Raw genomic sequence first — 18,680 nt, forward strand, 5'->3', positions numbered from 1 at the left:
CATAAAGAAAAAGAAACAGAAGATATGAAAGCAAGTCTAAATAACATAGATGAGAGCTTGAGAAGAAAGAACATTTATCTAATTGGAAGTCCACAAAGACAAAATAGAGAAAAACGTGGAAAGGGAATGTTTGAAGAGAGAATATCTAAGAATTTTCCAAAATGATAAAATATTTCATCATTTTTCAGATTCAAGAATCCCCCCAAATCTTAAATACAAATACATTTATACCTACATACCTTAGATCAAAACTGAAAAAATACAAAACAAACACCAATCAGGCTGGGTGTGGTGGCTCATGCCTGCAATCCTAGGACTTTGGGAGGCGGAGAGGGTGGGGAAATCGCTTGAGCCTAGGAGTTTGAGACAAGCCTGGGCAACATAGTGAGACTTCATCTGGCAAAAAAAAAAAAAAAAAAAAAAAAAAAAAAAAAATTAGTTGGTCCTGGTGGCTCACACCTGTAGTCCCAGCTACTCAGTTGCCGAGGTGGGAGGATAACTTTAGCCCACGAGGCTGAGGCTGCAAAGAACAGTGATTGTGCTACTGCACTCCAGCCTGGGCAACAGAGTGAGACTCTGTCTCAAAATAACAATAAAACCCAACCTAACGCACAAATTACAAAGATCTTCAAAGCATCCACAGAGAAAGGGGTTGCCACATATAAAGGAATGACTATTAGATTAATAAGTGACTCAGCAGCAATAATAGAAACCAGAAAACATGGAATGACATTTTCAAAATGTTGAGATAAAATATCTATACTCAGTAAAACTATTTTGTTAAGTATGAAGATAGTCTAAAGACACATTTAGACAAATTGAAATTGAGCAGAGTCACTATCAAAAGATACTGTAGAAACTTCTAAAGGCTATATTAGGAAGAAAAATTTCTTTGAAGAAGTAGCAGGGAACAAGAAAGAATGTTAAGCAAAGAAAATGTTGAATATGTGGCAAAAGAGTATGCCCCAGGAAGCATGTTTAAGAATGTTTTTAGCAGCTTCGTTTGTCAATGAAAACCTGCAAATAGCTCAAATGTCCATCTATAGTATAGGCATACCCCAGAGATATTATGGATTCGGTTCCAGAGTATGGCCATTAAGCGAATATTGCAATAAGTGAGTCACACAAATTGTTTTTGTTTCCCAGTGTGTTTAAAAGTACAATCTGATGGCATTTTACTCACTGGAAAGTCTTTCAAAAATGGTGCTGATCCTCCTGCTTTGTCAACTAAGTTTATATAATATTCTAAATCCTTTGTTGAATGAATGAACCCATAGGTAAAGGCATTCACATGGATGAATAGAGAAAAGTACACCATAATATAATAAAAATGAAATGGATGTGGCGTGGATATGGTGAACAGGGAGCACTTCTACACTGCTGGTGGGAATGTAAACTGGCACAACCACCATGAAAAACAGTGTGGAGTTTCCTGAAAGAACTAAAAGTAGAACTGAAAGTAGAGTTTGATCCAGCAATCCCAATACTGGGTGTCTACCCAGAGGAAAATAACTCATTATACGACAAAGATACTTGCACATGCATGTTGATAGCAGCACAGTTCACAATTGCAAAGATGTGGAACCAACCCAAATGCCCATCAGTCAGTGAGTGGATAAAGAAACTGATATAGATGATGGAATACTACTCAGCAATAAAAAGGAATGAATTAATGTTATGCACAGCAACCTGGATGAGATTGAAGACCATTATTCTAAGTGAAGTAACCCAGGAATAGAAAACCAACCATATGTTCACGTTCAAAAGTGGGAGTTAAGCTATGAGGATGCAAAGGTATAAGAATGACATAATGGACTTTAGGAAGTTAGGGGGAAAGGGGCATGGGGTTGAGAGATAAAAGGCTACAAATAGGATGCAGAGTATACTACTCAGGTGATGGGTGCACCAAAATCTCACAAATCACTACTAAATAACTTATGTAACCAGACACCATCTGTTCCCTGGAAACCTATGGATATAAACTATTTTTTAAAAAACATACCGTAGAAGATGTGTACAGTATGATTTCCCTTATATGAAGTTTAAAATGGGCAAAGCTAAATGGTATATTGTTTAGGCATAAACACAAATACGTAGTAAAGCTATAAAAAGCTGCAAGGGAGTGATGAACTCAAAATTGAGGATAGTTATCTCTAGTGGCTGGGAGGGAGATTCATTGGGGAGGGAAATTAAGGAGTTTTGATAATCTGGTTGTATTCATTTTATTTTATATATTCATATGTATTAATTTTATGTACTCTTTGTATTATAAATTTTACAAGAAAACAATTACAAAAAGAATAGTCATGTAAGAATGTAGTGAGAAGAGGATGCAGGATCAGCATGGATAAAAGCATTCAGGCAGGAACAGCCTTAGCAAATTTGAATATGGGTAGGGGAAAGCCTCTTATGCCTGGGACAGCCCAAAGTTTCCTATATCTATTCTGCCACTTTCTTATCCAGTTTATCCTTACATACTGTCAAAGTGTATTTTCCTGCATAGTGACGTATAATAAAAAGAATGTTACATACTTTATTTTGGGGAGTTACTTTATTTCTTTCTTTTCTGTTGTACAATTTTATTTGTTTTTTCCAGGTCATAACTTTTGTGCAGAAGGACCTAAATGTGGTGAAAACTCAGAGTGCAAAAACTGGAATACAAAAGCTACTTGTGAGTGCAAGAGTGGTTACATCTCTGTCCAGGGAGACTCTGCCTACTGTGAAGGTAAGTATGTTATTTAATGAAGTCACTTGTGAGAGGTTGACTGAGAAGTGTATTCCTGGTAGGTGTGGTTAAAGAGTGAAAACTATCACTTGGCTCTGGTCCTATGCAATCCTACAAGAAATCATATCAATTGCTGACAGTTCTGTGTTCTCCTGGTTTATCCATATTGCTCAGTAGCATGAGAAAGCAAGACCTTTGAAGGTAGTTATGAAACACAGCAAAGAAACAAAGGCAACAGGGACATATCAAATCCCATGTTCTGCTGCTGTGCACATAACAATCACTAGATCAACCATAGACACATCATTTTCTCTTTTCTTATTTGATGAGATTGACATCTTCATATTTAATTAAATGTACATGGTGGATTCTGTTTTCGAATGATACTTTGACATTAACTCATACTAAGCTGCTATCTCCTTGACCTGACAAGATCAGGTTTTTATTCTTTTTAGTGGGTTTCTTAATCACTGATTCACGCATTGCCGATTCCCGATCTCTACTAAAAGTCACAGTGATGGAGGGACTCATAACTTTGGCACATGGGCTGACGCCATTACAGTGGGATGGTGGCCTCAGGCATCAATGACCCACATTTCTGCTCTAGAGAGAACAACTCCTCCGTCTTAAGAGAGCACCGTTTTTTCAGGCTGAGTACTGCAACCTACTAGTGGTGAGCATTGCACATCCCTATTACCTTAACATGCCAGAGGAGTGGGAGTTAGTTCGACCTGGTCTGTATGTATAGTGCCATAATATCTGAGCCCATCCATTTCCAATGTGCTCATGGCTCCCTTCCATCAGTTTGCAAAAGCTTTAATAAGCAAAGTGATAGCTGGGCTATTTTTCTGTTTGTTCTAGTTCCAATTATTCCTGTTGTCTTCATTAATGATATATTGCACCATGATGATTTGGGTAGTTGTCTTCAATGAATGCTGCAAAATTCTGGTCACTTTTCTCTAAGTGTTTTAGCTCTCAAGTAGGTCAGGTATTCTAAAGGTAAAGGCAGTAATAACTGATGATAGTAATGGTGAATTTCCTACTATTCTGCTGTCTCATAGTTGACCCTTGAACAACATGGGTTTAAACTTTGTATGCCCACTTATACATAGATTTTTTTCAACCAAACACAAGTCAAAAATACAGAATTCACAGAATGCAAAACCTGCCTATATGGAGGGCCAACTTTTCCTATACAGTGGGTTCTGCAGAGCCTACTTCGGGATTTGAGTATGTAGATTTGGGTATAAACAGGGGCCTACAACCAATTCCTTGCATATACCCAGGAATGGCTATATCTTGCTAATCCCTGCTTAACATTTTGGCTTTGACTAAAGACCTCTAGTTGTCAAGAGGATGTATCTTATTACTACCAGAGACCAGTACCTTGTAGGAACCCTCTGTTTTTTTTTTTCATTTCTTCTGGAAGACTTTGTTTGTTACTACCATAATTTTTATTAACACTATATTCTAATAATATATAATAATTTTGTCTTCTTATTTTTCACCCTTTTTTGGCTTGTTTTATGGATTTGAAGTTTTAAGGAGACATGCCACTTGGGAGAATGAAACTGCCCCTTTGCTTATGAACCTTTTCATTTTCCCTTTAATACATCTTAGTTATTTGTTAGTTTGGGGTGATGGGAGTATCAATTTCAACACTTCATATTAATATTTATGTTTAGATCTTATGCTATTTTCTATCAGAAAATTTAAGTAATTTTAAAAGTTAAAATGTGAATATTCCCACTATTTACCGTGGAAAATCCTATAAGCCACATAATAGTCTAAAATATGTACCTTCTTACCTTTTCCTATATGCAGGGATAGACTTTGAACAATTATAAAAATGATAGAAGGAACCTCAAAAACAATGTGAATCCTGATTACACCACTTGCAGACCTTTTAGTTGTTCGTTGAAATCAGCATAGCCAACATTCCTGGCCCCACTTCTCCGTCGAGACACGGCAGAATATGGGAGAAAACTGCTGGTGCTAATGCTGTTTGGGACTCTTTGATTCATTTCTCATTGATATCATTTTTTATTACAAAAGATTGGCTCCATGAGGAGCCACCTGCAATATCAATCTGCTCTTTCTCTATGAGGCCTTATTTTATAATGTTGAGTGGCTTTTAGGTCTGAATCACTGTTTTCTTAGACATGCTCCTGTTTAGCTCAATGTATGAGCCTGGCCTTAGGCCAGTTTGCATTGTGGTGCTATTGCTGTTGGATAATGGCAATGTGACTGGGCTTCAGTCGTTTCCCTGTTGTATGGAGACTTTCCATAAGCTCCAGGGGGCATTTTCTTGGAGAGAAGGATAGCACCTAAGGAGAAATGGCTAAACATTGGACCCCTTCTAGCATGCAGGAACAGAACTCATGGGTTAAAGCTGGGGTCGAATACTGGGCATCTGGCTGTGAGGCACAGATAACCCATTAGAGTGAATACCAACATTTAGAGCAGATGCCTTTCTCTCATTCCTTCTGCCATCTTCAGCATTTGAACTTTGATCTTTGGGCTTATTTTTCCATGATTGCATGATGACTTCCATAGCTCTAAGCCTGGTACCCTCACAGCAGCATCCTAAGCAAGGAAGAGAGGAAGGGGCAGGGCTTAAAAACCTTGTCTGTGTGAAGTTCTGTCATTTTATGCTCAAAGAAAGTCCTTCCTAGAAAGTCATTCCCCCACTCTACCCCTATTACCACCATAACCAGATACAGAAGACTTCCCCTGTGTTATTTTTCAGACCCAGGTTACACCACTTCTATCCTCACCACACACACACTTCTAGACCGATGTTTGAGAAAAGAGAATGAGATGGCTGTCGCTGGTTTGGGCTAATTGTGTTTATTCCCTGGAGCTGGAGGAGAGGTTTGTCTTCCTGAAACCAAATAAGCTTTGCCCTTTACCTCAACGAAATAGGGTTTTAGCAACCATTCTTTTATGGTTACCTTTAGATGAATTAAATGAGATAAATGATCATGGAGGCCATTTCCCTAGCTCTCTCCTAAGATTTGCCCTTTGAAATGATCAGATAGACAAGCTTACAGGTGGCCAAGTGCCCTCCTAGGAACAGAGACTCTCTGAGGCTGCATTCATGGTCTCTCCACAGCCTAGAAAGAAGTAAATACTTATGAGCTGCTTGAAGCAAGTTATTTTTACTCTGAGTAAATGGGATGAAAATGACTCATATGATAAAAGCCACAATGAACAAGAGTGGTTTGCAAGTTCAAACACAATATTACACACATTGTCCAGGCCATCTTGAAAAGCCTATTCAGGCTCTCAGTGGAAAAGGAAGCACAAAAGGCTTTCAATTTCCTTAACTTCCTAAGTTAGAAGCAGAGAGGTGGCATATTACGGGCTCCTGCTCTGTAGAGATTGTTGTAGAAACTGCCGTAGGGAAGATAGCTGAACTCCTGGCCAATCAATAGAAGACAATAAGACCTTTTGTCGGCTATGATACAGTTCACAGGAGACTGTTTCATTTTCCTCTTCTGACTCCAGTAGGAGCCTTCCCCATTTTGAAAACTGCTCTAGTTGGATTATAATGTTTTAGGAATCTTGTCGGCTGAGGCTTTTTCCCTTTGTAATGACATTTTCAACAGGTTGGTCTTAAGTAGTTTCTGATGCATTAGAAATAGTGTCTGAGGAAAGTATAGTAACAGGGGTCCTACTCATGATCTTAATTCTTGAATTTGGAGTCTACCTAGATAGAGTATCCTAAACTTTTTCTTCCTGTAATAAAAAGTTACTTAGGACCATAAAGAACAATGTAATATACACATCATGCCATCTGTCAGGCATGGAAAGCACTACCATTAACATTAAATGGTAATACCTTTTACTTGTGAGTGTTTTGAATTTGTCAGACTCCTTTCAAATGTGTTACACTTTTTGAACCTTACAGTAAATCTGTGAGAAAGTTGCAGCATTGGCCAAATTAACTCCTTTTTATGAGTACAGACACGAGGACTCAGAGAAATGAAGTAAAAAGATCATCCTCAACTCATTTCTACTCCAGAGCTTTCTGCCTGACTTAGGCTGCTCCCTCTCCTTCCACTACCCACACTCTTCCAATACTGTGTTAGCGTTCAAAATGTTGGTTGCCCTCCCAATTTTGCCAACATCAGTTTTGGCTAATGAAATGTGAGTAGAAATGATACGTAGTTTCAGAGTAGAACCTCAAGGAGCTTTTGCAGAATTCCACATCATTCTCTTTTCTCGCTGAAACAAAAACTGGCAATGTTCCAGGTCAGGGCTTCTCCTTCAGCTGACGTCCCAGAATGAAGGTGACATGGAACCGTATGACAACTGACAGGTGATGGATATGTGGCATGAGTGAGAAATAATCTTCTATGCCACGGACATTTGTAGGATTTGGGGGTGGGGAGTTATATTACCTTGTGCATAATAGCATAAGCCTACTGATATGTCTTCCTGAATTAATGGATCCAACTTTTGTGGGTTCAGAAGGATACGAAAATTCAGAGCTCACAACTGAAAGCAGTTTTTAATAGAGAAAGCATTGAGAGTTACCAAAGTACAAATTGTTGAGTCATCAGGAGTTTGCTCTGGCACTGCTGCCAAGCAACAGACTTTTTACAGACCACAAGTTATAAATTAGCGTTTTGTTATGCCAAATTCAACATGGTAAATGGATTTCCCAATTAAGATGATAATGAAACAATGCATGTCAGAAATTTAGCAAATTGTCTGGTATTCCCTAAATATTGAATAGATCACAGTTATTATTTTTACCATTATTATTTACTTAAATCATTAATGTTTATGAAGATCTTTCTTGGAATTGCAGGATTGTGTGCTCACTGAGACCAGTACTTTGAGAAAGAGATCAAATTGGCAGGTAGCAGGGGAGAATACACTCAGATGGAAGGACTAGGTTTCATCAGTTCTTCCAGGTGCATATTGTTAGCAGTGGGGCACCAAGCATAATAATGTATAGGTGAACTCATTCTTTCCTTGGAAAAACACAAGTGGAATTGTATTCAAGGAAATATTTTGGGAAAAAATGACCTGAATTGGTATGAATTTAATAATTTCATGTAACAAAACTGACATGTCTGAAACAGCAGCTGATCAGCAAGGTGATTTACAACTTCTTTCATATGACTAGAGGTGGCGGTGAAGGGTCTGACCCTTAGAATGATAAGAGGCTGGGAAAGTGGTAGAGAGATCAGAGTTCAAACAGAACGCAGCCCACAGAATAGCTAAGTGGGTAGATATTTACTAGACACAGAGACTAATGTGAATGCACTTCTATAGATATAAGATCCTGCAAATTCTTCATTAAGAGATTGTGTAGGGGAAATGGGCTAGTTTACTTAATCACACTTTTAATTATCCAGTATTTAGGTAACTTTTTTTAGATTTAAATATTTTGCATTTTTTAAAATGTGTGAACGTCATGATCTACATAGCCCAGTTTCTTCTCAAGTGTGGACTTCAGTCTCCTAAAGCTCTACTTTGGACAGCAAAGCATCACTTGAGTTCATTCATGCCTCTGTAACAGAACACCTGAGGCTGGGTAATTTACAAAGAATGGAAATTTATTTTCTGATGGTGCTGGAGGTTAAGAAGTCCAAAATCAAGGTGCCAACATCCGATGAGGGCCCTTTTGATTCATCATCACAGGTGGAAGGCAGAAGAGTGAGAAGTGGGCAAGAGGGGGCCAGAACTGGCCTTTTTATATGAGGGCAGAGCCATCATGGCCTGATCACCTCTTAAAAGTTCCACTTCTTAATATTGTTACAATGGTGATGAAATTTCAACACGAATTTTGAAGGGGACAAACATTCAAACCATAGTAGGGATCAAAAGCCTCTTCTGATTAGTCATCGTCAGCAAAACCTTAATTCTTAGCTCCTGCTCCCATTTATTTCCAGGGATTCAGAATGCTCAAGCACTCTGAATACCTTGGGGCATCTTTTTTTTTCTGTTTTCTCATTAGCCTGCCTCACTAATGGAGAGATCTTCCAGTACCCAGCTATCTGTCAATCCCCACCTCCCCTTTCCAAGGCACAGAGATTCCTAGCCTTTGCTTTGTTCAGGATAGCTCACATGTCACTTTCTTCCCAGCAGTAGATGCAGCTGAGCCTTGTTCCTGGGCCTGGCTTTTCTCTGCCTCTGCTTCATTATTTCCTAGGCTACTTAGCCAAAGTGCATCTATTCCTGCTCTCCCACCCACTTGAAATCTTCTTAACCACCACCTCCCCGCCCCCTGCTGCCCACCCTGCCCCCGACACCCACACACACAAGATTTTCTTCTTGAAAGTATAACACAAAGAAAAATAAAGTTCAACTTCAAATCCTGGTTATTCCACCTAGTTGTTAAAAGAAGGGGTAAGTTCCTAAGCTCTGTCCTTAGGAATGAACCCCAGTCAAATCAACTGGGGCAATGGTCAGGATGGAAGTTCAAATGGCATTGTTTTGTTTTATTATTATTATTTTTTTACCATACTTCATGCTTCAAACATTTATTTGCAAGATATGTGCAGAATTTTTAGTTGTTTCTTTGTGATAGAAGTGGTGTAGGCATTGATTAGGTTTTCAGGCCAGTTCATAGAAGCCCAGGGGGTAGATATTTACTAGACGCAGAGACTCATGTGAATGAACTTCTATAGAAACAAGACTCTGCAAATACTTATGAGATTGTGTAGAGGAACGGGCTAGTTTGTTTAATTATGCATCTAGTTATCCAATACTTACATCACTTTTTTTTTTTTACATTTAAATATTTTGCATTTTATAAAATGTGTGAACATCATGATGTATGTAGCATGATCTTCATTTAGTTGAAGTGTTTTACTACAAAGATACCCTGAGTTCCAGGGTCTTGAAAACAGAACCAGGTGCTTTTCTCCCAATTTCAGGTGAAAAGGGTGTATCCACTTAGTTGCTCAGTTCATAGGACGTAGATATCATCCTTGATTCCACTCTTTTCTTTATTCCCAACATCTGCTACGTCAGAAAGTCTTGTTAGTTTTCCCTCCAAAATGAATCACAAATACACTCATGTCTTGCTCTCTTCGCCACTACCACCCTGTACCAAGCTTCCTTTATCTTTTGGCTAGTGATCCCGATAGCATCCACTCTTGCCCACCATAGTTCATCTTCAAACATCTTTAAATTGAACTTTTAAGGTGGAAGTAGATTATGCTACCCTCCTGTTGAGATTTGTCTCATAGCTCCCTGCCTCAGAATAATATGCAAACTTGGTCCTGTGTCAGGCCCTATGTGAACTGGAACCTGCCTACTTCTCCAAATTCATCTTGTTTCACTCTCTCCACTGTTCAGTCTTTTCCCATCACACTGGAATTCTTTGTGTCCCTCCAAAAGGCCTGTGCAGTAGTTCTTTTCTCAACCTGGCAGGTCCTTCAGTCAGATCTTTCCAAATCTGCTTTCTAGGCCTTGTTCAATATGTAGTTTAAATGTCACTTCTTTAGAAAGATCGCTCCTAACCACGCTGGCTAAATTAGCTCTGCTGCTGTCATCAGTTACTCCCTATACCATTTGAATTTGATTTATTTTCTTTGTAGCACTTACTCTCTAAAATTGTGTTGTTTTCTTATTTGTGTTTTTCTGTTTAAAGGTTTATTATCTGACTTAACCCCTTTGGAATATAAACTTCATGAGGGCAGCAATTTTATTTTGTTCACTATCTCTAGCACCTAAAATAGTGCATGGTACATTATAGACACACGAACATATTTGCATAAAGAAAGAAAGGAAGGAAGAAAGAAAATGCTTTTCTGTATCTGACACTGTTTTCTTATGTCAAGTTCATCTTACTAGCATTGCTCAAGGGCTGCTTTTTAAAGCGCAGAGTCTGCAGGTCAGGGGCTGCTTCTGCTCACTTTTGCTAATACTCAGTTCATGTATGAATGCTCGTGTATGAGCGTTTCATGCTGAAACGCTGCCTGTTAACTTTATTCCATATAAACGTCACTGCCTTTCTTTGCTACGGAATGCCTTTCCTTCACTACATGACAAGAAGGTAGCTGTCCCTTCATTTTGATAAAAAGATAATGGTTTTCAAAACTCGTTTTATCAACTGCTTATAGAAAATAGATTTTCTACAGATTTTCAAATGGATGTTCCTGGTTAACACGTGGCTCCCCTGTAAACCATGATTCAGGGACCCTGGCTCCTTTCCTCTTGTGGCTCTAGCATGTGCAGTATGTGCCTCCCAAGGTCACCAGGGAAGGGGAAAAGAATGGAAAGTTACCAGTGAGAGGTTTTTATGGGCCAGGGCTGATCACATTTCACTGGCCAGAACTCAGATGGTGGCTGTATCTAACAGCAAGAGAGGTTGGTAAATGTCATCTAGCTGTGTGCCCAGGAGGAAAAAAAAAATCTGTTTTGGTGAGTGGCTTTTTGATCTTGCCAACTTTTCCAGTTATTAAATGAAAAAAAAAAACTCCTCATTAATGATAAGCTTTTTACTTTTTATTTATTTCTTTTTTCCCATAAATGAGTTTTGGCTTCAACTAATTATGTTGAAGCTTGCTCACTTGGAGACCAAACAGGATTTAACTACTTAACCATCCCCCTTTCACTTTCCTGTTGCATTATCTCCAGCCTGCCCTGTGGCCCCCACTGTATAACCTCATTTGGATTTGTTCTATCCTCAATATTCCTCATGTCTCAAGGTGACCCATCTCCTTTCTTTCCAAGCAAAATTCACAGTTTCCCATGTGCTACAGTTCTGAGTTTTATGCTAGAAAGAAAGCAATTCATGGAACAAGCTTACACACATTTGTAAATGATTGATATCCAGCTAACGTTACCAGAGGTAAATGTATTCTTTAAAGAGAATGTTTGTTAATTAAGAAAGTCTCCAAACCGTTAAATTCCAAGCAGCATAGCAAAAGAAAGTAAAAATTAAAGTAATGTGAACATGGAAGAGAGAACTGCTTAGAGAACTAAGCAGATTGTCTCTGCCTGGGAGTTTGTCTTGGTGGTCAGCTATCCTCAAATATTTTTGCTTTCTAACATTTTCTTCCCTCCATTTTTTTTCCCTGACAACTCCCAGGGGAGTGATGTAGTAAAAAACCAAACCAAACAAAAAACTTTGAAATAGGGACAAGAAAACTTTGATGGATCCTGACTCTATCATTTAGCAGCCGGGTAACATTGGAAAGTCAGCCAATTCTTCTGTGTTTTGGTTTCTTTCATGATCTAAATAGGTCTTTTCAACAAGGGCAAAATAAAGGCCTTACTTTGCCAATTGGTTGTGGAAATTAAATAAGATATTGAATGTGAAAGCATTTTGCAAAGGCTAAAGCAGCATAGCTGTGTACTGTAACATTATAATTATATTATCATGCATTATTATACCAACAATAAATATTATTTAAATCATTGGCAGTATTTGTTCTAGAACACTAGAACACAGGTCTTTAGATCTTCATGGTATATATAAATATCTATATCTATCTATCTATCTGTCTATCTATCTATCTCCATCCATCCATCCACCATCCATCCATACTCTGAACATAGAGATATACCTACCAACATGTATATTGAGCCACAGTTTGTGTGGAGCCATTGTGGGCTTTATAAAAGTGGGGCTTCTGTGTTGTACAACTCCATGGGGCATCATTTATGTAGTAGTCTAGCTGAGTGGCAGCTGCTAGAATTATGCAGTATAAAGTCTGCAAGGTTGTACACTGCAGCCCTACCAAAGGCATAAAGGAAAGGGTCAGGCCCAGAGTCTTGTCTCATTCTTTAAGTGAAAATTAATTGACCATCTACTGTGGCTGGGTCTTGTGCTGGCTTCCAGGAATCCAAAGATGATTAAGCCATAGATCGTGTCCTCAAGGAGCTTAACAGTTTAAAAAGGGAAAAAGCCTTGTATCAGATAAGAAAATTACAATAGGATTTGTTCCATCCTAGGATTTAAATAGTGTTGTAGGAATACAGTGGTGAGAGCAATACATTCTGCCAATTCGAGTCTGCACAGGCTGCCCAGAGGAAGTGACATTTGAATTGAGTCCTTGAGAAAGAGTTGTTCTGCAAGAAGGGGTATGCAGGAAGGCCGTTCTCAGTAGGGGGATCAGGAGATACAAAAGCTCAAAGTGAGAAGTTTGACATGGCTGGACCAAAGGATTTTGGTAGGAGATGAGAGTAAAGATATGGTTGATAGTTGGATGGTGAAAAGCATAGTGAATGTGCTAAGAAGTTTCAATTTTTTTTGTAGGCCAGTATATACACATATAGGATGCTGGTATCACAGTGGGTGCAAAACTGGATCCATTCGGTTATGGAAAATATTAGAACTTTTATTTATGCTTATTTTCATCTCATTCTCTTAATGAAATAGTTGTTGTCTTGATGAGTTTTCAAACATGGCTGTGATGGGTAAGAAGGAGATAAAGCATCGTTGAGGTCATAAGGATGAACTTGCACCCTCACAGTCATGCTGCATCTGATTCTCGATCATGACTTCCCTGTCATAACTCAGACACCTGGCATTTTCCCAGGTGAATCTATCTTGCTCTGCTTGGGGCTGGATGGTGCCCAGAAGCCAAGCCTATGTGTGTGGCCTTACATTATTTTTTAGTGATGTACCTTCACCTTAAGAAATCACGCTGAGACATTTTTTGGCTCACTTAATAATATTTTAGGACTTTAGCATATCTTCTTGAAAGACATTATGCATAAATTATGTTATTTATAGTACTTAACATTTTTATGTAGCAAAAAGAAGAAAGAGAAGAAGAAAAAACAGAAGGGAAAACCGTCCCTGCTTTTCAGGGACAAGTCCAAGTTTTAGAGCTTTAAATGGAAATAGAAATGTAGTCACTTTAAACTTTTTTGGTTATTTAAAAATAATACCTTTCAACTATCTCCAAGAAACCTAATATTCAGACAGAAATGAGAAGAATTGAACTCACTCAGTTTTTATTGTACTCTTGTTATTGCAGCTGGTATGTTAGTGCCTGCCGTGACTCAGCTTCCTGGCGAAGCTTACCTGGGTAAACAATTACAGAAGAATAACACAGGTCTAGTGGGAAGTTTGGATTTAGATTTGGGGTACCCTGGTTTAGAAATCCTGGCTTTATCATTGTTTTGTGAACTTAAGCAGGGAACTTCATCTTTCATCATTTTCCCTTTGTATAATTAGTGTGCTAATACTTATCTCAGTTGTCTTTTTAAATAATTCCTATAAAGAAAATGTAGGACATATACACCATGGAATACTATGGAGCCATATAAAAGAATGAGATCATGTCCTTTGCAGGGACATGAATGGAGCTGGAAGCCATTATCCTCAACAAACTAACACAGGAACAGAAAACCAAACACCACGTGTTCTTACTCATAAGTGGGAGTTGAACAATGAGAACACATGGACACAGAAAGGGGAACAACACACACTGGGGCCTGTTGGGAGGTGGGGAGGCAAGGGGAGGGAGAGCATTAGGACAAGTACCTAATGCATGCAGGGCTTAAAACCTAGATGATGGGTTGATAGGCGCAGCAAACCACCATGGCATATGTATACCTATGTAAAAACCTGCCACGTCCTGTACATACTATCCCAGAACTTTAGGTAAAATAAAAAAATAAAAATAAGTTGCCCTCATTAAGAACTAAGGGGAACGAAAAGATCTAAGCGCAGGACATCCAGCACAGAATACGATGTTAGTTAAAATCTGAATATAATAAAGTTCAATAAGATGTAAGTAAGTCCTAAAATATATGGTTCAGGGTGTGTGTCAGTGAGTAGTGAGGAAGGGGAAGGCTAATTCTTGGAGTTAGCAGGAAAGACACCAGTCAAGAGGTGGGTAGGTTGAAAGATCAGGACTACAGTGACTATGATGAATGCTGAATGTCTGATGGGGAAGTGTGGGGTGGTATAGGAAATTCACACTGAGACTGTAGGATAAGAAGGAATTGGAAACTAGAGAGAGGGTGAGAAGAGAGGAGGTTGATGTAAGAGTTGTCAGCAGTGTGACTAAAAACCTGGGAGTACCAAAAAGTAAAAGAGCATTTAGTGTGTTTGGAACTCAATGTGGGAGATTGAGAGTGTTGAGCACAGAGAGAAAAAGAATTGGGAGGCATTGTAGGCCTTGTGAAATTTGGATTCATTAGGAAATGAAATGTCGTTGATGAGATTTTAAAAGAGGTGATAAGATCCAGTTTGTATTTCTGAAAAGTCATCTGGCTTCAGTGGAGGACAGAAGGTAGCAGCAAATCAGGGACACCAGTGGTTAGTCTGCTGCTGAAATCCAGACAAGATGTAATGGTGGACATGGAAATGTGGGCAGGAGGTGAAACCCACAGGATCCATTGATTGAGTGTGAGGAGTATATTGGATATTGTATGAAAAGTGAATTTAGAATCAATTCTCTATTTCATCTTTATCAAATCAAACTCTAATAGTTGACTTTGAGGCTCCCTCTGGTTTCTAGTAGCACTAGTAGCACTTTATCAAACCTTATTAGAGTGCCTATCAAACAGGATCTTCATTACTTTTTTTTTCTTTTTGAGATGGAGTTTTAATCTTGTTGCCCAGGCTGGAGTGCAGTGGCACGATTTTGGCTCACTGCAACCTCTGCCTCCCGGGTTCAAATGATTCTGCTGCCTCAGCCTCCCAAGTAACTGGGATTACAGGCGTGCACCACCACCCATGGCTAATATTGTATTTTTAGGAGAGATGGGATTTCTCCATGTTGGCCAGGCTGGTCTCGAACTCCCGACCTCAGGTGATCCACCTGCCTCAGCCTCCCAAAGTGCTGGGATTACAGGCATGTGCCACCGCGCGCAGCCTCTTCATTACTTTTTCTTAACATATTTTTTAGGTTAGGAGCTATTCAAAGGCCAGAGCTGTTTCTAATTCATCTTTATATCCCCAGCCTAGCACCTGGAATGTACTAGTTACTTTCTGAATGAACTGATGAATAAATGAAGGTAGAAGAGTGTGATTCCATGGATAAACTTTAGTGCTCTGTGGATTCTTTCCACTAAAACATTTGGCATCTCATAGATAGATCTTGTTAATTTCTTTCCAGTTTTAAGGTGGATAAAGCCACCTTGAAATATGTTCCAGTTACAGGTTGCACGTCTTTATAAGAAACCTCCCCTTCTCCTTTTAGGATTGAAAGGATTTACAGAAAGCCCAGTGCTAGCTAACAGTTTCTAAGGAGCTGCTGTAGAGATTCAGGGACTTTTCCCCATTCATTTCTGGATCTTTATCACTTTTCCTGCTGCTGCTGAATGCTGAAATTTGTCTTTTGATGCTGACACCTGGCTCCTCAAAACTCTAATGGGAACTTTCTGAGCCCAGCTAAAGAAACTTGGTTTGTCAGATAGATTATAGTTCACATGTTGATGCTTCCAGCATTGTGTGAAGTCATGTGTTACATTTGACTGAAAAAGGAATAAGTTTACTTGTTTAGGCTTGGGAGGAAGGAATAGAAATGTGCATTCTCTTTACAAGTGCCAGAATGTAAGCCTTATGAAGACTGGGATTGTTGCCTGTTTTGCAGATTGTTTTTTCCCTAGCACCTTGGACAGTTCCTGGAACAGCGTGGGTGCTCAGTAAATATTTATTCATTGAATAAATGAATAGCTGGTGGTATGATGTGGGACACTCCCAGATGTTTGATAAGTTTTTCTGGGTAAAAAAGGAAAACTAACATTTGTGTCAGGCATTGTGCTAATCATTTCTTAATACCTGTCATCTTGCTCAGTCCTGTCTGTAATTGGTCAATAAGCAAACCAAGGCTCATCACACAGTATATGACAGAATCAGGATTTAATCTCAGACCCATCTGGCATCAGAAATAATTCATGGCCCTATAGAATGATCCAGAGGAAAAATAACTCCAATGGATTCCTGTTATCCTTTTTTTTTCCCCCCAGGGTACATTTGGTTAGTTGTCCATTTTCTGCAGTCCTAGACTTCTGCAAATTTCTTTCACAGAAGTAATATTTTCTCTGAATTTGTCTTTCTCGTACACCAACTCAGCATTTTTTGGTGGGGAGGGTAAACAGAGCATCCTTTCACAATTTCTGACAAGCTATGATGAATAGCAATTCTCAGGATTGTCAAAAATCTTTAGTTAGCTCTCCCTTCTGGGCCGCTCTTCTATAGCTGGGTGATTTCTCTTATACTGAAGAGATTTCTCTTCAGTTATCTCTTATGGTCTGGGGTTTAGGCAGTCAAAAGGGATCTGCTTAATGTAAAGTTTGAAATGCTTAAATTTTAAAAAGATAAATGGTTTGAATACTTTCTACTACCTGATGTCTCAATCTACTTCGAGAAAGTGGATTTTTTCCCTAAATCAACTTTGACAAATTGCAACTCATTTTTAGTGAATGATTATTCACTGTTATTCATTAACATTATTTCCATAGATGATAAAAATCAGGGCCTTTTTTTTTTCTTTTCAGACGGAGTCTTGCTCTGTCATCCATGATGGAGTGTAGTGGCATGCCCTCAGCTCACTGCAAACTCCACCTCCCAGGTTCAAGTGATTCTCCTGCCTTGGCTTCCCAAGTAGCTGGGACTACAGGTGCCCACCACCATACCTGGCTAATTTTTTTGTGTGTGTGTTTTTTTTTAGTAGAGATGGGATTTCACCATGTTGGCCAGGCTGGTCTCGAACTCCTGACCTCAAGTGATCCACCCTCCTCGGCCTCCCAAAGTGCTGGGATTACAGACATGAACCACTACACACGACTGGGGCTTCCTTTTTGTGTTCTTGAACACATCGAAATGTATATCATCCATTCTTCTTCCCCAGTCCAGTAGTAACAGCTTGCCCCTCACTGAGAATGCCATTGAAATCCATTGTTTATTGCATGATTAGTTCTGGTATAGCTTCAAAATAGATACTTCTTATTCTTCATGGATATAGCTATATATTCAATATACTGTTTATTATGTATTATATATAAATATATATGTATATATGTACATATATTATGTATATAACATGCAATGTTCAGGTTTATTTTTTACTTTGACTTTTGAACATAATTCATAATAAATTTTAGTATAGGCAATGAATGCCCATGACATGTAGTAATTGGCCAAAACACAATCAGAATTTAACCGGCTACTGAGTGACAAGCAGCCCATTTGATATCGAGATTCCAACCCAACTTTGGGCTTTGTGGTTCTCCACTGTCACTGAGCATTGAATGCCTCTTGTTGAAAATTCAAAGGGATAACTTAAATGTTTCAGTTGTGTTTACTTAAATTTCTTAAAGTTTATTCCATTTTTCCCAAGAAGAGAGGGAAAATGTTTCCTTGTTCAAATATGTTTAGAACATTTTACATACCAGATATCAAACTTGCATATAATGGTTTTGAGAAGCTCACTGCCAACTGTGTTTAACATAGCATCTATTTAACTTACTTGTACATGGAATTATCATAATTCATACATGAAACTTATTATTATTCCATAGAACCAGAATTCTGTGGATCATATTTTCAAAAATGCTCCTTAATGGGGTTTACTACATAATTATAAGCTTTAGTAATATTTACAAATCTGGGAATTCCTAAAATTTTTGTATAGTTGTAATAAGTGGCAGGATTTTTGTATGGTAACTACAGTGAGTTAAAACAGTTTGTTTTCTTTAACACAAACTCCTAGAAAACCTGTTGTTTCTCTTCCATAATTTAGTGAACCTGTTCCCAGATTTTTTTTTTTTTGAATAATTAAGAAGAGAACATTTCGTCATTTTGCTTTCCCCTTTGGGTAAATTTGGGTATGATGTTCCTGAATATGTGGCCATTGAGCATGTGTATAGCTAGAATAAATACGGCAATAACAAATATTTGTATAAGACATTTTAATTTATAAAGTGCTTTAATATATATCGTTTCCTTAGTATCCTATCAACTCTCATAATTTAGGGATTTTTTTTTTTCTTTTTTTTTTTTTTTTTTTTTGAGATGGAGTCT

At 38.5% G+C, this 18,680-nt stretch overlaps 1 protein-coding gene across 2 annotated transcripts in view; it reads left to right on the top strand.

Annotated features, from left to right (window-relative positions):
• Positions 1 to 18,680, top strand: part of NELL1 (neural EGFL like 1) — a 963,285-nt gene that overhangs the window by 316,151 nt on the left and 628,454 nt on the right. For both annotated transcript variants that reach the window (XM_017858414.1, XM_017858423.1), the window contains exon 12: positions 2,597 to 2,725. In XM_017858414.1, the coding sequence (XP_017713903.1) occupies positions 2,597 to 2,725 (129 nt within the window). The remainder of the gene's footprint in view (positions 1 to 2,596; positions 2,726 to 18,680) is intronic.

This window comes from Rhinopithecus bieti, unplaced genomic scaffold (assembly GCF_001698545.2).
Source record: "Rhinopithecus bieti isolate Rb0 unplaced genomic scaffold, ASM169854v2 scaffold_2350, whole genome shotgun sequence".
In the NCBI taxonomy this organism is placed as follows: Eukaryota; Metazoa; Chordata; class Mammalia; order Primates; family Cercopithecidae; genus Rhinopithecus; species Rhinopithecus bieti.